The following is a 23,072-nucleotide window of genomic DNA, read 5'->3' on the forward strand; positions in this document are numbered from 1 at the left end:
TAGACAGTTTCACTAACCTAAGTGTTTTGGTTAGTAAAATGAGAAACATTGGGAAAAATTGGAATTTAATACCTACCGGTAAATCCTTATGGGATACTGGGAAACATCTTAAGACCTTGGGGTATCAGAGGGTATCCGCAGGAGACAGGCACATATAAAATTTTGAACTGGGTGTACTGAACTCCTCCCCTCTGAATCCCCACCCACGAACCAGTTAAGGAAAAACTGTGCCCGAAGGAGGATGAAACATATGAGAGAAGGATATGTTAATATCAATATCTTAACCAACATATGTGTAATAAGTGGTGAGACAGCACACCGTTCATACAACAAAAAACAAACGACCATGTTAGTGGAACAGTATGAACTACTCAACGGAGTAATCAAATCCAGTAAGACCCCACACTGCGGCAGGCACCCAGTATCCTATAAAGACTTTGTGAAAAGGAATTACCGGTAGGTATTAAATTCCTATTTTCACTATCATCTTTTTTGGGATACTGGGAAACGTCTTAAGACCTTGGGGAAGTCCCAAAGCTTCCAGAAGGGGCGGGAACGTGCAGAGACTGCAGCATTACAAGGGAATCGGTATATCTATCAGAGCAGACTTAGGTCTACAGTCATTAGGTCAACCCCGGAAGGTCGACTGGCCCCAAGGTCGACAGGGTTAAAGGTCGACATGGGCCACGGTCGACATGGGTTTAGGTCGACATGCGTTTTTCACTGTTTTTTTCCCCCCGTATGTCGACATGGACACTGTTGAAGTTGAACCGCAGCCGCTCGCATTGCTTCGGGCACTATTTTATTCTCCCACCACGCCCTAGTGGATGGTAGGGCATGAAATACCACCTGTCGGCACATGTCGGCTCAAAAAACAGTGAAAAACTCATGTTGACCTAATGACTGTCGACCTAAACCCATGTCAACCTTAAGTCATGTCAACCTTGACCCATGTCGACCTTAGGGACAGTCGACCTTCCGGGGTCGACCTAATGACTGTCGACCTAAGTGTGATCTGACAGATGATCGTTTCCCCTTACAAGACAGGGCCCCTAACTCCAAGACTCTGCGAGCCGAGGCCAACGCCAAAAGCATAACAGTCTTCCAGGTGAGATACTTCATATTCACCGATGACAAGGGTTCAAACCAAGAGGACTGTAAAAACAATAGGACCACATCCAAAGTCCATGGAGCTTTTGGTGGTACAAAAAGGGTTTGAATATGAAGAACTCCCTGCAAAAACGTCTGTACCTCTGGTAATACAGCCAACTTTCTTTGGAAAAGTATCGACAAAGCCGAGATCTAGACTTTTAAAGAGCCCAAGCGGAGGCCTGAATCCAGTCCTGCCTGCAAGTATCTAAGAAACCTGTTCAGGTTAAATTCAGCAGGAGGAAAGTTGTATTTTTCACACCACCCAACATATTTTCTCCAAATATGGTGGTAGTGATTTGCTGTGACTGGTTTTCTAGCTTGTGTCATGGTGGTAATGACTGAAGCATGCAAGCCCTTGTGTGCTAATATTTGCCGCTCAACCTCCAGGCCGTTAAACGAAGCCTTCCTAAGTCCTGGTAAACGCAGGGACCTTGAGTGAGCAGGTCGCTTCTGAGAGGCAGACACAACGGATCTTCTACTAACAGGGCTTGAAGATCCACATACCACGTACCACGCCCTTCTTGGCCAGTCTGTTGCTACTATGATGGCTTCCACCCTTTGGTTTCTTACTCTTTTGATTACCTTTGCCAGTAGCGGAAGAGAAGGGAACAAGTACACTAGGTCGTAGGACCAGCTCATCGTCAGGGCATCCACAGCCTGGTGATGTAGTAGGGATTGAGCCTGGAGGATCGCATAATATATTGCCCTCAACTCCAAGACATTGATGTGCAGTTTCGATTCCCACAAGGTCCATCGGCCCTGATAGGACCTCCCCAACGTCACCACACCCTATCCCAACAGACTGGCATCTGTTGACAGGAGTATTCAGTCCTGTATCCCAAATCTCTTTCCTGCCAACAGGTTTGGAGCGGGAGTGTCTGGCTTGACTGGACAAGAATAGCTTCTTGTGCATTTGAAGGTGTGAGTCTGACCCTTTCCTCAGCAGGTCTAGCTGGAAGGGTCTGGAGCGAAACCTCCCAAATTGGAGTGCTTCGAAAGTGGCTACCATTTTTCCCAGCAACTGAATGCATTGGTGAACAGACACCTGAGTCCTGGCTAGGACATCCAGGACCAGAGTCCAAATGTCCTCCACTTTCTCCTGGGGAAAAAACGCCTTCTGGTTTTCTGTATCCAGTATCATTCCCAAAAAGAGAAGACGTTTTGTTGGTGTCAAGGAGGATTTCTGTAAATTGAGAATCCATCCGTGGGACGTCAGGACATGTTTGGCCGTGACAATATATTGCAGGAGCACCTGTTCTGATCCTGCCTTGATCAGCAGGTCGTCGAGGTAGGGGATAATGTTTACCCCCATCCTTCTGAGCAGCATCATCATTTCCGCCATTACCTTGGTAAATATGCGTGGGGCCGTTGAGAGGCGAATGGCAGGGCTCTGAATTGGAAATGCTGGTCTTTCAGAGCAAATCTCAGAAACTCGTATAGAAATATAGAAATGTGGAGATAGGCGTCCTTCACGTCCAAGGAGCCATAAATTCTCCCACTTCCAAACTGGCCATCACTGCTCTTAAGGACTCCATTCTGAATTTGTACACCTTTAGCTAAAGGTTCAATGTCTTTAAATTCAGAATGGGGCGTACCGACACGTCCGGTTTCGGTAGAACGAACAGGTTGGAGTAATAACCCTTTCCCTGTTCCGTCACTGGGAGCGGGCCTTTGACCATAGATTTTACCAGCTTGTTTACTGTTTGTTTCAGTATTACCTGATCCTCTGCAGCTGCTGGTAATCCTGAACCTGTGAGGGGGCGGACCTGCAAACTCCAGCCTGTAGTCGTTGGAAATAAGATCCCTCACCCATGAATCCAGGTGAGAGGCATCCCATATATGACTGAAATATGCCAATCGACCCCCCCACCTCGAGGCTGTCTCGCGTGGGGGACTGCAAGTCAGGCTTAAGGCTTTGAGGACGTCGAAGCAGAGGCACGCTCCTGTGTGGCTGTAGCCGGAGCTCTCCTGTATTTTCCTCTAACGCCTCTGGCTGCAGAGGAGGCCCCTCTCGCCCTTTGTTTAGGCTTGGAAGGCCGAAAGGACTGCTGCGATGGACCTGTAAAGGGGCGTCTGGTCTGTGTGGCTGTGGTAGGAAGGAAAGAGCATTTCCCCACCGTTCCCTTGGAAATGAGATCATCTAACTCACTGCAAAACAACTTATCTCCCTGAAATGGGAGACTTTCCACACTACGCTTGGAATCAACGTCTGCCACCCACAGGGACCTGCGTCCTGACACCACCAAGGAGCGAGCGTTAATGGCCCCCAGCTCCTTCTGCGCCTCACAAAGTACCTTATCAGTGTCTTGTATATGGTGTAATTTTTCAGTAACTTCTGCTGTGGACATTTCTGCTAACATGCCCTCCTGGATCTGAGTCGCCCAAGTATGAATGGACTTAGCCATCCAGCAACTGGCGAGGACTGGCCTCTGAGATGCTGGCCATATAAATGGCTTTAAGGGTGGTATCCAACTTCTTATCTGAACTGTCTTTCAGAGTGGCGGACACTGAGACTGGGAGTACCACCTTTTTGGATAACCTGGATACCGAGGCATCCACTACTGGAGGCTCCTCTCACACATTTTTCTGCTCGCAGGGTCAAAGGGGAATGTGGACTTAAATCTCTTGGACAACTGAAAACGCATTTTTCTGTCTGTTTCCAGGCTTCTTTGAATGTGTCCTCTAAATCTGACTGTTCAGGAAAAACTATATTTTGCTTTTTCTGAGACATAAAAAATGTAATCGCCCTCCTGTGCCTCAGCCAGGGGAAGATTCAAAACCTCTCTCATAGCCATGATGAGAGGGTTCTGGGCCTCGCAGAGATGAATGAGTGTCTACTTAAGGTATCTCATCATCATCATCAGCTCCCTGCGAATCTGCGTCAGAGTCAGGCAAAATGGCGGCTGAAGCGCACTTGCGTGACTGGCCTGCAGTGGAGGTTATATTATCCACCCTTGCGGACAGGACAGATAGGTCCTGCTGCACTTTTTTGGTCTGCACAGTATTTGCAGCCAATTAAGAAGACACATTCTGCAGCATAGCTTTAATACCGGACGCCCACGCAGGCTCCTGGGAGTCTGATTGTGGGGTCCCACTAAGCTGGGGTGATGCACCCAGTTGTGGAGACATACATTGTTCACAGGTAATCTGTGAAGTGGACCCAGGTACAAACTTTGCACTGCAAATCACACAGGTTATTTTTCTCACCATTCTTGCTGAACAACCTTCCCACAACACACAGTAAACACACACAGAATATACAATAAATCAGTGTGAAGTGTACAGAAACTATGTGCGAGCTTCCTAACACTGATATGTGTGTATAGTTTAACCAGCCTGTGGGGGACGCTCAGAGATACTGAGGGAAAACCGGCACACCCTTAACGTGAACTCCCTTTTTAGGAGTTGGTTTAATTATATATATATATATATATATATATATATATATATATATATATATATATATATATATATACATACATACACACACATACATACACATATATATATATATATATACATACATACATACTTACGATAGCGATTTTATAGCGCTAAAAACACTTGCTTATCTGCTGCAGATGTCCCTCTAGGAAACCTGCCTGGAGACAATAATGGCACCATAGGGAGAAGCAGGAAGCAGTGTTGGCGCTTACAGGGTTCTTTGGTCCCGCTCTGAGCAAGCCCCGCCCTCTCTAATGGCAGTGGGCTTATGCTAATATTTATACTGGCGCTGGCTGTCAGTATCGCCCGCCTGAACAGCGCTTTTTATGGGAACTGCCCTGGTCACCTAGCATCCAGTCTGTGATGGGGGGATCTGCGCAGCCCCTGTGCAGGGACGCCAAGTCTGCCGCCATCTTGCAGCACAAATGAACCGGGGTACCCCACTGTGCAGCATGCTGGTGGTGTGTAACGCTGCAGCCCAATGCCTACGATGACAACAACCCACTCAGAACAGTGGTCCTGCAGCAGGGACAGCTCGGTACCTTTAGAGGCCTTCAACTTAACCTTTCTCCTGACTTCCCAACGAGGCAGGAATGCTGTGAAGTCCAACACAGCAAACCCCAAAAAATAAATAAATGAAACTGAAGACAAACTCTCTGGAGCTCCAGCAGTGTGCATCCTCTCCTGAGGGCACATTTTTCTAAACTGGTTCGTGGGTGGGGATTCAGTGGGGAGGAGCCAGTACACCCAGTTCAAAGTTTTATATGTGCCTGTCTCCTGCGGATACCCTCTGATACCCCAAGGTCTTAAGACGCTTCCCGGTATCCCACAAAGATGATAGTGAAAATACAAAAATATATTTCTACTGAGCTAATTAGATACTGCAAAAAATTGGGAGATTAAGAGGGCTTATGGCAAAAGCCAAAAGAACTCCTCAATCAAATACCTGGCGCTTTAATAGTTTTATGATAAAAAATAAATAATTTCTTAAAGTGGTAATGGGTCGCTGCAGCAATGTGATCAGGAGTTGCCGTTACTCACAAAAGAAAAACAAACCAAAGAAATTTTTAGAGACACATTGCGCTGCTGGCATAAAAATTAATCAGAGTGGTGGATGCTGTGCACAAAGACAGCAGACACACTGATCAAATAAACATTTTTATGTAATCAAATTCCATTAAACATAGACATCACATTTATATCAATAACAATGAAAAATATATACGTTTAAAAAAATCACATCAAATTCAAATGGTTACTGTGAAAATAATTTCAACTATTTGATGCAGATAACTCCCACTTGATGCCTATAGTAAATTAGGCCACCTGGATAGAATGGGTAAAAAAAGCTCAAGTCCCTTTCCTGCTGAATTAGTATGTAAACAGACACGCAAAAGCACAGTTCAAGCAGCAGTTGAAGAGGGGTTAATAAGCAAGTAAAGCAGTTATTTAACTTGATAAACTTGATAATGTAATAGTTCACCCGATGGTTGTAATAATGTATCTCCTTTCCACGCACTATTTATTGTGCCAGAGACAAAATGAAAGCGTAATTGCAAGTGGCTGATAATATCCCATTGATGCCAGACGCCCTTCTGTCTTGGGGAGCCGGAGAATCACCTCATTGGCAGCCAGATCAGGCAGCTGGCTGATAGACGTGCAGTGGCAGTGGTCGTATAAGCCGCACGCTTGAAGAGGCTGAAGAGGTCTGCCACATTGGCAGGTATTCAATGCTGTTTGCGAGTGGTGACAGCGAGCAGGGCTTCCTGCTCGCTGTCACCACTCACCCTGACAGTATTCAACACACCCTCCGCATACGCCAATTCCCCCTCGCTCCGTTTTTTGAGCGAGGGAGAATTGGCGGATGCGGCTCCAGAAGCAGCGAGACTTGCGGCTAAAAACAGAGCGTTTTCTGCAGTAGCCGCGGGTCTCGCTGTTTTGGGGAATTCTCGCCGTCCTGTGACGGCGAGGATTTCCCCAGAACGTTGAATAGAGCGAGCGGCCGGCGCGGGGGTTAAACAGCGAGGATCGCTGGTTTTCTGCAATCCTCGCTGTTTAACCCCCTCGCCGGCCGCTCGCTGCAGCATTGAATACCCCCCATTGCGGGGAGGCGGTCTGCCAGGAAGCCGATAAACTGGCTTTCAATATCTCTGATTAGATACTACACAATAAACCGATATTTGCTGTCCAATATCATTTATTTTAGTCTTATGAATCATAGCACACCTCCCCACAATCACAAGTTTACCTTAAATAACTCCAGTACTGATAAGTTCCTGGATCCATATATATGAATGAAATTAACAGTTCTTTTAGGGGCTTTAAAAAACAAAATATTGTAACCCTAAACTTTGACTTGTGTAACTTGTATAAAAAAAAAAAAAAAACAGTGACTTACCATGTGCTTTCAAACGTGGGGATTTCCTTACAGATTTTATAGAAGGTTCATCCAATTTGTTAACATCCTTGTTTGGTAGAATAAGTCCCACTTCATCATTGACATCAACACCAGTTACTTTATCTACACCAACATCCATTATATCATCAAGACTGACTCCTCAGAAAAAAAAATAAAAAAATATATATAAAATTACAATTTGTTTTAGAGGGAGAATCCAATCAGCAGTAGTAATTAACCAGAGCTAAAAAAAATAGGATTTTGGGTACCTACCGGTAAATCCTGTTCTCGTAGTCCATATGGGATACTGGGTTATACTATGGAGATAGAGATCCTCCGCAGGAGAGACAGGCACATTAAAGCTTTCAGTGTGGGTGCACTGGCTCCTCCCCTCTATTTCCCTCCACTAGTCAGTTAATGAAAAACTGTGCCGAAGGAGAGCTATGTGAGGAGGTATGTGAACAATAACGTAGTGAGATTTTCACAGCACACCCAAACCAAAATAATAAACATAAAATAACAAAGAGGTGAATCATAACAACTTCTGAGTTCACCATAATCCTTGAAGAAGGTCAATATATGACAACAAGGCAACAAGCCCTAACCGTGTTAGTAACAGTGTCGTTACAGCAGAAAGCCGCACAGAGGCGGGCTCCCAGTATCCCATATGGACTACGAGAAAAGGATTTACCGGTAGGTACCCAAAATCCTATTTTCTCTACCGTCCAATGGGATACTGGGTTATACTATGGGGAGGTCCCAAAGCTACCAGAACGGGGGGGGGAACGTGCGGAGTCTGCTGTAGAACCGCTTGTCCGAACTGGGAATCCTCCCTGGCCAGAGTGTCAAATCTGTAAAACTTGACAAACGTGTTACTCCCTGACCAAGTTGCGGCCTTGCACAGCTGCAGAGCCGAAACCCCTCGGGCAGCCACCCAAGAAGTCCCAACAGATCTTGTGGAATGGGCCTTCAACGCTGGAGGAAGGGACAACCCAGCCGATGCATAGGATTGTTGTATCGTGCATCGAATCCACCGGGCTATGGTCCTTGTAGATGCAGGAGAGCCCTTCTTTTACGCATCATACAAACAAACTATCCGACTTCCGGATTCTAGCCGTACGTTTAACATACGCCTTGAGGGTATGTACCACATCCAAAGAGAGAGGGATATCAGGATGTACCGCACTGGAAGGAACCACAATAGGCTGGTTCAGATGGAATGCGGACACAACCTTTGGCAGAAACTGCGGCCTGGTCCTGAGCTTTGCCCAATCCTCGTGGAATACCAGGTAAGGGCTTTTACAAGACAATGCCCCAAGCTCAGACACCCGCCTGGCTGAGGCTAAGGCCAGCAGGACAACAGTCTTCCAAGTAAGATGTTTCAACTCCAATTTTTCCAAAGGAACGAACCAAGAAGACTTAAGGAAGGTGAGGACCACATCCAAGTCCCAAGGCGCGGTGGGTGGTACAAAGGGAGGCTGAATCCTAAGCACCCCTTGCAGGAAGGTGTGGATCTGCGGCAACAGCGCCAGTTTCTTCTGAAAAAATACTGACAGAGCCGAGATCTGTACCTTCAAGGACCCCAACCGGAGGCCCAAGTCCAGACCGGCTTGAAGGAATCTTAACAGATTGTTAAGACGAAATACTGCTGGTGGCAAAGCATTTTTCTCACACCAGGCTATGTACTTCTTCCATATCACATGGTAGTGAGAAGCCGTGACTGGTTTCCTGGCACGCGTCATGGTTGTAATTACAGAGGGATGTAGTCCCTTGAGGCCTAATATCTGCCGCTCAACCTCCAGGCCATTAAACGCAGCCGCGGTAAGTCCTGAAAGACAAACGGTCCCTGGAGGAGAAGATCTTTTCTTAGAGGAAGACGCCACGGATATTCTACCTGCATGGCCTGAATGTCCCCGTACCAGGCCCTTCGAGGCCAGTCTGGAGCCACTAGAATGGCTTCTACTCTCTGGTGTCGAATCCTCTTTAGCACCCGTGCCAGCAACGGGAGCGGTGGGAACAGATACACCAGCTGAAAATCCCACGTCCAAGTCAGGGCATCAACTGCTGTTGCCCCTGGATCCCTTTCCCGGGCACAGTACCTGTCCAGCTTGTGGTTCAACTGTGAGGCCATAAGGTCGATCTGAGGGAGCCCCCAAAGATCTACCAGGTCCTGGAACACCTGAGGGTGAAGTCCCCACTCCCTGGGGTGGAGATCGTGACGACTGAGGAAATCCGCCTCCCAGTTGTCGACTCCTGGTATAAAGATGGCCGACAGGGCTTTTACATGGCGTTCCGCCCAGGAGAATATCCTGGTGGTTTCCCTCATACAGGGCATGCTCCTTGTCCCTCCTTGGCGGTTGATGTAGGCAACCGTAGTTGCATTGTCCGACTGGACTTGTACCGACCCGCCCTGCAGCATAGGCTCCGCCTGTAATAGGGCATAGTATACAGCCCTCAGTTCGAGGTTGTTTATATGCAGCATGGATTCCATCGGAGACCAACGGCCCTGCAGGCGGACTCCCTGTATCACGGCTCCCCAGCCTCTGAGACTGGCATCTGTGGTAATCAGAAGCCAGTCCTGTATCTGGAAGCAGCGACCCGCCAATAGATTTGGCGAATCTAGCCACCACTGCAGGGAGAGTTTGGTCTGCGCAGACAGGCAAATCCTCCTGTGCATTTGCCGGGGGGATCCTGACCATTTCGTGAGGATATCCAGCTGAAAAGTCCTGGAGTGGAACCTGGCATACTGGATGGCTTCGAATGAAGCATCCATCTTGCCCAAGAGCCTCAGGCAGAGATGCACCGAGACCCAAGGGTTTGATAGGACCTCTCTTACCAATTCCTGTAAAGCTGACGCCTTTTCGGCCGGCAGGAACACCTTCTGCTCCATCATGTCCAGAGTCATACCCAGGAACACCATTCTCCGGCTCGGGAGCAACAAAGATTTTGGTATGTTTAAAATCCACCCGTGGTCTCTCAACACCTACATAGTCAGATTTAACGCACTTCTCAGGGCCTCCTCCGATCCTGCCTTGATCAGCAGATCGTCCAGGTAGGGTATGACATTCATCCGCTGGAGCCTGAGAAGGACCATCATTTCTGCCATGAGCTTGGTAAAGATGCGCGGGGCAGTTGACAGCCCGAAGGGTAGCGCCTGAAACTGGTAATGGCTGTTTCCCACCGCAAATCTTAGAAAGACTTGATGGGGAGGCCAAATTGGGACGTGTAAATAGGCGTCCTTGACGTCTACAGAGGCCAGAAATTCCCCTTTTTCCAGGGAGGCAATCACAGACCTGAGCGACTCCATTTTGAATTTGAACACCTGCAGAAAGGGGTTCAGCGACTTCAGATTCAAAATGGGCCTTACTGAACCGTCCGGTTTGGGGACAAGGAACAGGTTTGAATAGTAACCCTGGCCTTGCTCCTGTCTTGGTACAGGTAGGATTACTTTGGACAGGAAGAGCTTGTGAATTGCTCCCTGAAGGAGCAACTGATCCTCCACTGAGGCTGGGAGGGCCGACTTGAAGTAGCGTCGAGGAGGGGGCCTGGCAAACTCCAACCTGTAACCTAGCAAAATAAGACTCCTGGCACAGGAATCTAGGCACGAGGCGTCCCACACCTTGCTGAAGTGTAACAGCCGGGCCCCCACCTTGAGACAGTCTCGTGGTGGGTGCACCCCGTCATGCTGCCGGCTTGGAAGCGGAACTTGGACCCACGAAAGGACTGCTGGGAGGGACCAGTGAAAGGGCGTTTTGCCGGAGTGGGTGCTGATGGGAGGAACGTGGATTTCCCTGCAGTAGCCTTAGAAATCCAGTCGTCCAGCTCACTACCAAAGAGCCTTTCCCCTGTGAAAGGTATGCTTTCCACACTCTTCTTGGAATCCACATCAGCCACCCACTGGCGCAACCACAGAGCCCGCCTAGCCGACATGGCCATTGCAGAATTCCGCACGTTTATAGCGCCCAATTCCTTCTGTGCCTCACCCGTGTCGTGTCCTGAATGTGACGCAGGTTTTCACCTATCTGAGCCACGGACATGTCCCCCAACAAACCCTCTTGGATCTGCGTGGACCAAGTATAAATGGCCTTAGCCATCCAGCAACTGGCCAATACCGGGCGTTGTAATGCCCAACTGGCCGTGAACATAGACTTAAGTGTTGCTTCAAGTCTCCTATCTGCACTATGCTTGAGGGTAGACACCCCAGGAACTGGTAACAGCACCTTCTTTGAAAGGCGGGAAACAGAGGAATCCACCTCTGGCGGTTCCTCCCACTTCTTCCTACCAACAGGATCAAAGGGATACGCATTTGTGAACCTCTTTGAAAGCTGGAACCTCTTTTCAGGGTTCTGCCAAGCACCTTTAAAAGCACTTTCTAATTCAGCCTGTTCTGGGAAATACACCGGCTGTTTTTTCTGGGTCATGAAAAAGGAATCTCCCTCAGAGGGTTCCTCCATAGGAAGCTCTAACACTTCCCTAATGGCCTTAATTAAAGCCTCAGAACAATGAACTAAAGACTGCTCCTGAACAGTATCCTGTTCATTTGCCCCATCTCCCACTTCAAGGATGTCATCATCATCATCAGAGTCAGGGGCCATTGCAGTAGCAGGCCGCTTTGGAGGCTGAGCAGGGGGAGGGGTGAGAATATCAACCCTGGCAGACAACATGGCTAATTCCCTTTACACCCTCTGCGTCTGCTGTGTATTTGCAGAGAGCTGGGAAGCAACAGAGTCCATCAGCCTTTTTATGCTGCTGGCCCAGGCAGGCTCTTGACTATCAGCCTGTGACCCATCCACAAGTTGTGGGGGCACCCCACTGACCTGAGGCAGCATACACGGCTCACAGGTAACCTGTGACTGTGAAGCTGGAATAAACTTTGTGCTGCACACCATGCATGTTTTCACCATGATGAAGCAACAGGACACCCCCAGCAGCGCACACACACACACACACACACACACACACAACACCCACACCTGATGTACTGTAACTCTACACAGTATAAGTGTAATACACCTCTGTATTACAGACTATGGTGTGTGTACAAGTGGTTAACTAGCCAGTGGGGTAGACTCAGAGCAATATGAGGAGACCAGTACACCCTAAACCTTAACTCATGGATTTGAGTAAGCTGGTAACGCAGAAAACACACAGTGATATGTCATACACAGTGTAAATAACACAGCTAAGCAACGCTGCTGCGCTGTTATAACTTGCTGTCTCTGCCGCTGCAGCAATGAATCAAATCCACCACGCCGCTGAGGAGCTGTAATGGTGACCTCTGGATGCGTGAAGAAGCAGGAAGCAGAGACAGGGCGCGCCCAGCAGAGCCTGGTCCCGCACTGAGCGAAGCCCCGCCCCCTTTACACGGAGCTGGCGCTTCCAGTATATTTAAACTGGCATAAGAAGCGCTTTTCACATAAAATTGCTTAAAAAACGCCCTGGGCATCCCTGGTGGTCCAGCGGCATCACCCTATGCCAGTGTGATGAGGGAGGGAGGGAGGGAGGGAGGGGGGGGGAGAGGGAGGGGTTTGGGTCGCGCGGTCCCTGCGAGAGGGCCGCTGCTACTGCCGCCGCCATCTTGCCGCACGGAACGGTTTGGGGTATCCCCTTGTGGGACCCCCAACCTGTACTCACCACAGACGTCTTCGGACCAGTCAGGGGGTGTGCGGCAGCTGGGGGGCCTGCTCGCTACAGCGCAATGCTGTGCGGTGACAGGCCCCACTCAGGACAGATTACCCTGCAGCAGGGGTCAGCTCTGCACCTTAAGAGGTCGGGGACTGACCCTACCCCTGACACCCTCGAAGTAGGACAGCTGCCTGGTCAAAGCAGCCCCCCAAAATAATAAACTAAATAAAATTTGAAGAAAAAGTCTGGAGCATCCAGAAAGCACTGCCTCTCCTGAGGCACATTTTTCTAAACTGACTAGTGGAGGGAGATAGAGGGGAGGAGCCAGTGCACGCACACTGAAAGCTTTAATGTGCCTGTCTCTCCTGCGGAGGATCTCTATCTCCATAGTATAACCCAGTATCCCATTGGACGGTAGAGAAATAAGTTGTAACCCACAGGTTTTAACGCCCAGGTTATTCAATTATGGCCCATTTTTCTGTAGATAGATTGTTTGTGTTTACACTAGGCTGTGTCCCTTTAGCAGCACCCTACTAAAACAGCCTGCCCATGCCTTTATTGCAGCCACGTGAATAGATGCCATGTGCATGCGTATGCTTCTATTCACATAAACCAGAAAGCTTGGGGAAGGCCCAGCACATTGGTAAGTGCACACCAACCCCCATCAGTGCTGCCCTGATTACATTGGTCATGCCGGCAGTACCAAATCAACCACATCGCTCTGCACTCATGCTTCCTCTGGGAATCAATAGGTTGCCCTGTTAACATGCATTAACCCATAGGTCTGGCAAAATATTCTGGATTCTATGAGTTAACGTGTTCCTAATGCTGTAAACAGGCCATTTAACGCATATTCTACTCCAGAAAATAAATAATGGAAAATAATCGTGGCTAATTGAATTTCCCACTCAGTCATCTTTACTGTTTCTGTGACTGGAGGCATATTTTCTCATATGTACAACACAAGGAATAAAGTAAAACAGTACTTCCTCATTTTTGCGGCCACCGCTTACACCAGTTATGTGAATCACAACTATCCCCTTGAGGGCTCGCTTCGCTCGCCTCAACTTTACTAAGGGTAATGGATGGTGGCATGGACACGGGAGGGTGGCGTGGACCTCGCGGCTCGCCGTATGCTATGTAAGTTCCACAGGGTAGGCAGTAGCTGCAAAGATGAAAAAGTACCAGTAAAACTGCACATACAAGGAGCGATTTCGATCAACAATTTGGAATATGTACAGTTGTGATGCCAAAATAATCAACAATAACACTTAAGATTTTATCAACTAAGCATTGGGTTCTAAAAGCTGGCTCTTCTGATTAGGTTTAGTGTTCGATATTTAAAAAGTTAATGCTTATCCCTAGTAAAAATATGGCTAATAATTGCATTGCTCTTTTAAATGTCGGGCATAAACACAATCAGAAACTTCAGGTTTCATAACCCGAAGATTAGTAAATAAAGCCATAACTTTGATTGAAAATAACCAGCTGTTGGTTAGAACAATAATCTTTTAAATGTATGCATATTCAGTGGGCCCACATTATATTTGCTTGGCTTGAAATTTTGAGCAATTGTATCGATCCAACTGAAAGCACATTGATATAGCCAAACTTGAAAAAGATGTTTGCTACCAGTCAGAATAGCCAAATCTGCCATATATTTTTTTCTCTTTTAAACAGAGACAAAACACACATACCACAAGAGAAAAATACAAGATAACATAGTGTGTAGGATTAAAAATTGATTATTTTTCATGGTGGCTGTAAGGCGTCATATGCAACCTCCGTGACAGGAAACATGGCGGCAATGCACCTACCTATGCAACCAGGCAGAGCAGGTAGAGTTTGACATTAAGGGGGAAATTTACTAAAGGAAATTTGTAAACAAATAGGTGTATTTGTATCCAGAAATGCACTTGTTTTTGACAATTACTATCCTGAAAATATGGCAATTCGTATTCGTATTGATGTGCTAGCATTACGAATACGAATTGCCGTATTTTCGGGATAGTAAATGTCAAAAATAAGTGTATTTCTGGATACAAATACACCTATTTTTTACAAATTTCCTTTAGTAAATTTCCCCCTAAATCACTGTGATAATGGCGATTCCTCCAATGCAGTCACAATTAGATTGCGATCATACCACCATATCACTGGGTGGCTTTGCCTTGTGCTGGGCAGACCCCAATATGCAACCGAAAGCAGTAGCACATTCTGCTATTTAGCAGAATCTGCTTCGGATACGGACTAAGGCCCTATGTCGTTAATGATGCACGCTTCAGTGAGTTGTTATCGACCCCCTCAGTTTTCTGTACATGCAGTAAAATCCAGATTATATCATCAACGACATCATTCTCATGGATGTAGCTACTGAAAGATATAGTTTGCAATATTGTTTCATTTGTATTCACTACAAAAATTTTAAAAAATAAAAGACAAGGACCGGCGAATTTGACAATTTAGCGGTCGCGTACAACAATGCAGATTCAACTTTTAAAGTAGTGAAATCTGCAGCAGCGAGGAGGTCCTGGACGATATTTCTGTCTATCGAAAATATCAGCCAGGGTTGAATAACACCCCCCCAACTCGTGAGGGTGATAAAGAAAGCTGCTTCACTTAATACCATAAAAGGTGCCTCCTGTCCAGCCTAATGCGCGTGTTGGGATTTGAGGGGGGTATATTTCTGCGGAATGGGATCATTCGTCAGACTGCATTTAGGTCTACAGTCATTAGGTCGACCCCACTAGGTCGACTGGCAGGAAGGTCGACCTGACTTAAGGTCGACATGGGCCAAGGTCGACATGACTTAAGGTCGAATTTGCATAAAGGTCGACATGAGGAAGGTCGACTGGTCATAAGGTCGACATGGGTTTTTCACAGTTTTTTGATCCGAATGTCGACACAGACATGGACACAGTTGGCAATGAGAATCGGACGCTCGCGATGCTTCGGGCACGGTGCCTCGCTGCGCTCGGCACACTATTTTATTCTCCCACCACGCCCTAGTGGATGGTAGGGCATGAAATACCGCCTGTCGGCACATGTCGGCTCAAAAAACAGTGAAAAACCCATGTCGACCTTATGATCAGTCGACCTTCCTCATGTCGACCTTTATGCAAATTCGACCTTAAGTCATGTCGACCTTGGCCCATGTCGACCTTAAGTCAGGTCGACCTTCCTGCCAGTCGACCTAGTGGGGTCGACCTAATGACTGTAGACCTAAATGCAGTCTGACGAATGACCGCATCCCATTTCTGCAGACTGAGTTCAACACTTCTAGCAATTAGTGTTTGACAAATTTCTTACCAAAAACCTTGTATGCAGGGATACGTATGTCCTATGTAGTATGTTTACATTGTGGTGTAGGAAGAATAGGGTAAGAAAGCGCATGCCTTAGCATGAGATCGAAGTAGATCAATTGCCGATACTTTAGAGCATTGATAGTAATCCAAGGGGTAAGACTTGTAGAAGAGTTTTCAGGTATAATGCTGGAGCAGAAAGTAGTTAAAATTGTTGAAGTTGTTCAACCTGTTGGGGGAAGACCTTGTAAAATTGTATCTAATAGATTATCCCAGTCTAAGGTTTATAGAGCCCACATGACAGAGAATATAATGCTGGGCTTGTGATAATGCCAATGTCAGAAAATGCTCCCTAGCATTCTGGAACGTAAAAGACCCTTTGGTGTATCTATTGACTAGCAAGCCCTCAGTATCCTCCACCAAATGGTGAGGCCTGACCATTGTTAAAATCAGGGTAAGAAAGAAAGGGAAGGTAAAAGGATTTATCTGCGTTCAACTGAAATGTGTGAAACTATATTTCCCACGTCTTCTGTGTGTGCCAAAGGTTATCTTGCAACACTAGTGGGATTTCCTGATGAGGAATACAATACTTTGCAGGGCAGTGTTTACATATAGGTCTCCGTCACACAGCCAGTCCTTAAGATACTGAAGTAAGCATCATAAGAGTACACCTACTGAAGTAAGCATCATAAGAGTACACCTACTGATGTAGCCGTTCTCATCGGCTCTGCTGGCATGTCAGACTCCCGTATCTGGTGGCTGGCACGCCAGTTTGCCCGTCCATTGCCGGGAATGGGGCATGCGAGCATCCCCAAGGTACAAGCACCACATTTGCTACGTGGTGCCTGACTCAATCTGTAGATACTGTGGAAATTAATTCCCCTATGGGCTTTAGTTTGTTGCAACTTATTTAGTCCAATTTTCCATTCCAAATAAACTTCCTAAAAGTGTAATAAATTAGCAGCACATCTTTATTCAATTGCCCATTTGGTGCCACCTGCTGGCTGCCAGCGAAAAGAAACACAATCAAGAAGGGTCTTCTACAGATGAAACATAACTACATATCTACTAATATCAGGGAAAACAGGGGCACCCTTCCTAGAGTAAGGGATTCGGTGACCCAAATTAAAAATATACTATGGCCATTAATAAGCAATAAAACAGCTGAAGCCACTGAATAAAGGTGGGCCATTTCATAAATGATATTGTCGCAATCCATGAAAACAGAATGCACAATCACGTTGTGTGCCAGCATTATGTATAACATATCTACACTTCTAATTAAACAGGTGGACTAGTTGAGCATGAAGCCCATTTGAGAAGTGTGCACTGGAAACAGTATAAGGGTGACATTCTATGGGATGAGATAAATGCGCGTTTTTTTTATCGCACCACTTCGCCCTTTTTCAAATCGCAAGATTGGCCCGTTTTTCGCATATTTAATGAGATGCGAAAAACGGGCCAAATAGTGCGAATAGGTGCGAGGTGGTGCGATGTCTTTAGTCCTGAAAATGTGCGATTTTCATGTCTGAAAATCGCACGTTTGCAGGAAAGCGCAAATAAAAAAATAAAAAAACACGCCAGAGCACAACCAGCCCCGGGCTCATTGAGCCGGTGCTGGTAAAATTAGGGTCCCCGACAAATAGGGGTCCCCTTGATTTAATGAAACCAGCACCAGGCTCAAGGTCCGGCGCTGGTTCCCAAAATACGGGGGACAAAATGACTAGGGGTCCCCCGTATTTTAAGAACCAGCACCGGACCCAACCAGCCAGCAGGGTAATGCCACAGCCGGGGGACACTTATTATATAAGGTCCCGCGGCCAAAGCATTATCCCCGTGGCTGGTCAGCATGGGCAGGGGTCCTGGGGAAGTGGGGACCCCCCCAATGAAGGGGTCCCCCCCCTCCACGACTTACCAGCCCATGCTGAAAGTCCGGGGCGGTCCCCGATGCCCCTGGGCGGTGGGCATCGGGCTTATGTAAAGTGTAAAAAAAAGGAAGATAAACTATTGTCTTATGCTGAAGAACTATGAGTCCCAGCAAGCCTACCCCGCATGCTGGGACTTGGAGAACCACAAGTCCCAGCATGCGGGGCATTAAAGGGCCCGCTGGTACTTATAGTTCCATAGTACAAGAAATAGTTAAATAAAACACACTGACACCCTGAAAAATAAAAGTTTAATACATACACAGCCCACACACACTGATACTTACCTACCTTGAGCCCGTAGGTCGGTCCCTGGATCCTGGGTCCGGGGCTCCAGGGCAGAAGAGTCCGGTTCCGGGGCTGGTCCGGGGTCCAGGATCCGATGAAGTCCACAGGGGTACCTGAGGAAGGAAATCCTACTCACCTGGTCCCCGGCGACGACATCGGCATCCTCTCCGGCAGACGCGCTGCTCCCGGCTGCTGTGGTACCCGCTCTCGGACTGGAGAGGCGAAGAGATTTTCATCTTCCGCGCCTTTCCTCCGGATGATTCTATGGGCCGCCTAGCGGCCAATCAGGAGCCAACTTTCTCGATGGAATCATTCTGAGAAGAGGCGCGGAAGATGAAACATCTCTGCGCCTCTTCAGTCCGAGAGCGGGTACCACAGCAGCCGGGAGCAGCGCGTCTGCCGGAGAGGATGCCGATGTCGTCGCCGGGCACCAGGTGAGTAGGATTTCCTTCCTCAGGTACCCCTGTGGACTTCATCGGATCCTGGACCCCGGACCAAGGCCCCGGAACCGGACTCTTCTGCCCTGGAGCCCGGACCCAGGATCCAGGGACCGACCTACGGGCTCAAGGTAGGTAAGTATCAGTGTGTGTGGGCTGTGTATGTATTCAACTTTTATTTTTCAGGGTGTCAGTGTGTTTTATTTAACTATTTCTTGTACTATGGAACTTCAAGTACCAGCGGGCCCTTTAATGCCACGCATGCTGGGACTTGTGGTTCTCCAAGTCCCAGCATGCGGGGTAGGATAAATCCAAGGGAAATCCAAGGGTAATGAGGAGAGATAAACGTCCAGCCAATCACATCCTAACTGCCATGTTACAGGCTGTGTTTGAAAAGTCAGTAAGGAGCTGATTGGCTGGGCATTTATCTCTCCTTATCACCCTTGGATTTATCTCGTTAAGGATTAATACATATGCCCCATTGTTCTTCAGCATAAGACAATAGTTTATCTTCCTTTTTTTTTACACTTTACATCAGCCCGATGCCAACCGCCCAGGGGCATCGGGGACAGCCCCGGACTTTCAGCATGGGCTGGTAAGTCCTGGAGGGGGGGGACCCCTTCATTGGGGGGGTCCCCACTTCCCCAGGACCCCTGCCCATGCTGACCAGCCACGGGGATAATGCTTTGGCCACGGGACCTTATATAATAAGTGTCCCCCGGCTGTGGCATTACCCTGCTGGCTGGTTGGGTCCGGTGCTGGTTCTTAAAATACGGGGGACCCCTAGTCATTTTGTCCCCCGTATTTTGGGAACCAGCGCCGGACCTTGAGCCTGGTGCTGGTTTCATTAAATCAAGGGGACCCCTATTTGTCGGGGACCCTGATTTTATGTCACCAGCACCGGCTCAATGAGCCCGGGGCTGGTTATGCTCTGGCGGGGGACCCCGCGCTCGTTTTTTTTTTATTTTAACTGTTTTTTTTTTTTTTTTTACACCAGAACCCTGCACAGAACATTGCGATCTGTGCAGGGTTCTGGCTAATTCGCCCATCAGAACCTGGTATGATTTTTGGGCGAATTATAGACACACTTTATACAAATCGCATACCATTAAATATGCGATTTGTATACTTTTCCATGTGAAAACATCTGGATGCGATGTGCTGCGAAAAGCAGCCATCGCATTTCCAGTGTGTCCAACTTGTTGGCAAAAATCGCATTTTTTTTCACATTTTCGGAGCTCATTAAAAATGCGAAAATGGGAAAAAATGCGATTTCGGACGTTTTTGCGAAAAAATTCGCAAAAGTCTATTTATTTCACCCCATAGAATGTCACCCTAAGTTTGTTAAGGCACAATACCAATAACACGTGTTGCAGCAATCTCTGACTACAGTCTCAAAGGGAAACATGTTCTGCATTATAAATGACTACTAGGAATGTGGAAAAATTCCTAAAATCACATTAAAGTTCAAAAACATTAACAAACCTGTTGATGGTGGTATTTGAAAATTGGGTTCAGTATTGTCCAAAACTGGTAAACAGAATTGGGTGCTTGCAGATCCAAGCATGGGATCCTTGTCACTGAGCATGTTCTTCAAGGAGTCTTCTATGACATGTTGGCTTGTGGCAAATTCGTCACAGCCTTCACTTTCCAGGTTAGTGACTAAAAATAGGGCATCATCTAAGTGTTCAGTAGGGATTAAATGGTTGAATGTGTCAACTATATCCATGAAGAATTCTGTATATTTCAATCCTATAAAATAAAAAAATAAAAACATTTCATTGCACTGATTTAACATATCTAAGGTATCAAAAAGTGTTCACATATGTAGAATTACTAAACATTTTTAAGTATTTAGGTGCATGTCCAAATAATTTTGAGAAAAGTATTTTATTCTTACTATGGGGGTTATTCTGATTCACGCGGAAAGGCACAATCACTCTATAATGGACAAAACCATATGCACTGCAGGTGGGGCTGATATAACATGTGCAGAGAGAGTAAAGCTGTGTACACACGGGGCGATTTCAGCACATATAGCTGGCAATATGGTCGATGAGCAACCATATTGCCAGTGATTTCATGTGCTGTTGGAGATAAATTGCTAGGAGCGCGCTCCTGCTGACAGCCCTTCATGGTCGCTGGTCGCAGGAGCAAGCTCCTCCGATTATGGCTAAAAATTGCTGGTCGCTGGTGCACAATGCACTGTACACCAGCGACTAGCAATTTCTAGTCAAAATGAGGCAGAATAGCTTGCAATTTTCAGCCAAAATCGCTGGTCACTGATAAAAACAATATACTGAGCAATAGGTACTTATATATTAGTTGGGCGCCCACTATAGTTACTACGCTCATACCCCCACTATCCATGTCGGCATGGAGTTGATATTATATAGTGTGGCGAGCACAGCGAGCCCGAAGCGTGGCGAGCCCAGCGAGGGGCCGCGCAAAACTAAGCAAATAGCTTAGTGGGCGTCCAACTAACATATAAGTAAAACATATAAATATATATATTGGAAGTACACTGAGCAATATATATTGCTGAGCGATTTTATGCCAAAATGGCTCAGTGATCAAATCATACCGTGTGTACACAGCTTTAGATTTGGGTGGGGGGGGGGGGGTGGGGGGGGGGGGGGAGTACTTCTAACTTCTATCTATATTGCAATGTAAAAATAAAGCATCCAATATTTACCCTGCGCAGAAACAATAAAACACCCAAATCTAACTCTCTCTTCACATGTTACAGGTGAGTTAGCTGCTGGCTTCACAGGTCAGATCGGGAGATTGCATTTTATGAATAATCTCTCCTGCAAGCTGTCAAGGGACTGTCTTTCTACCCCACAAAACACATCCCAGTGTGTTCCACAAACCAAGGTGATGGTACTTCTATACAGCTGCATCCATTTGTGTTCTTCCTCCCAAACACTCCCTTCTTATTTCCTCCATTGAGGTCCACTGATTCTCTCTTATGTCTCGCTCATATGCCGTACTATCCCTCCTGGTCTCATCCTATTTGCTCAACAATTTTGGGTCCTATCTACCACACCTTCTCTCTCATATAGTTCAATTTCAATATCTTTATATAGTGTTCCCTCTAAGCTTCTTTTGCAGGGTGCCGCACCTTGCCCGTTTTTAAAACCTCAAAATGCACCCTGCCCGTTTTGTGTGTGCCACTGTGCGCCCTTACGCTGCCCCCACCATGCTGACATGCCACTGAGAACTTTCGGTGTGTGTGCCATCAAATGTAAAAGGTATTACAGTGTGTGGTGTAATGTGTAGGAGGCATTACAGTGTGTTGTCTTTACGACAGAATATGTCATGGGCATAGCAGACTATGACAATGTTTAATGGGCGTAATCCTAGTGCAGTGTGCAATTTTTTAGATCTATTTTATTTTTATTTTTTTTGTTTCTAATGTAAGCTTCTAATCTAAAATGTGCCCTCCCGATTGAAAAAAGTGCCATGCCTGGTGGTCAGCACCCTACCCTAAAAATAGAGTGAACACTATTAATATACAGGAAAAAAATGAAAATTCATAGCGCTGTCTGCACCAAAAAAAAAATTGTTTTATTAAAGCAACAATATTAAAAATAAATGTCTTTCCTCCTCAATAGGCAACAATAGTATCAATAAAATTCCCTAACTAGACATGTAAACATTAGATCATACACTGTATTGAAATATGAGCACTATGTAACAATAACCACCTCATGCTGTGTACACACGGTACAAATTGACATTTGATTTTGACATTTGATTTTGACTATATAGTCAAAATCGCATCGGGAAAGCATAGACATTGAATTGAGATATAACATGTTTTTAAGCTCTTCCTATCCTGATTTGATGCCAATGTGCGCACTACTTTAGCTGAAATTGAAAAGCCAAATAAACAGTGCAGCAATGACTATATAGTGCAGATTGAATGTAGGTAGTATGAATTGTATGTAAATCGCACATGAGTTAGCAAAGATTGCACAGCAATAGAATCTTAAATCGAATAGCAAAGGAATCTCTCCATGTGCACACACCACTAGAGAAGCTTAACTGAAAATCTCCTAGAAGTACAGCCAAAATCTCCCTATTTTTCTCGTGCTTAGTCAGTATTGTCTAGCATTTTGGCTGAAAATCGGCCAGTGTGTATGCCCCGAAGATTGCCGACTAGCGATGATGCGCGCTCCCGCATCATCGCTAGTAACGTGGCTCATCTGCTGGTTTTAAAAGGGTACAAACGCATAGGAAGCCATTGATTGGCTGAGACCTCTCTCAGCCAATCGCTAATTGGCTGAGAGAGGTCTCAGCCAATCAATGGCTTCCTATGCGTTTGTATCGGCTTTTTTTTTTTTTTTAAGTGTTCTGCTCCCGAGTCCCGCGTCTTCTCCTGCCCAGCTCTCTGGTACTCTGCGCCGCCCCCCCCCCCCCCCCTGCTCCGGCTGACGGCAGTGGCTTCTTGAACGGCTCCCTGCGCCCCAGCCCGGCCAGCTAAGTGCTCCGGGAC

At 46.7% G+C, this 23,072-nt stretch overlaps 1 protein-coding gene across 4 annotated transcripts in view; it reads right to left on the bottom strand.

The window, feature by feature from the left end:
* PHF3 (PHD finger protein 3) overlaps window positions 1-23,072 on the bottom strand; it is an 82,530-nt gene that overhangs the window by 52,861 nt on the left and 6,597 nt on the right. For 3 of the 4 annotated variants that reach the window (XM_083177309.1, XM_083177310.1, XM_083177311.1), the window contains 2 exons: window positions 20,057-20,323; window positions 6,995-7,153 (listed from right to left, as the gene is read on the bottom strand). In XM_083177309.1, the coding sequence (XP_083033435.1) occupies window positions 6,995-7,153; window positions 20,057-20,300 (403 nt within the window). In that variant the 5' untranslated portion in view covers window positions 20,301-20,323. The remainder of the gene's footprint in view (window positions 1-6,994; window positions 7,154-20,056; window positions 20,324-23,072) is intronic. The other variant, XM_083177312.1, reaches the window with a different exon arrangement.

Source organism: Crinia signifera, chromosome 3, assembly GCF_055691185.1.
Source record: "Crinia signifera chromosome 3, ASM5569118v1, whole genome shotgun sequence".
NCBI lineage: Eukaryota > Metazoa > Chordata > Amphibia > Anura > Myobatrachidae > Crinia > Crinia signifera.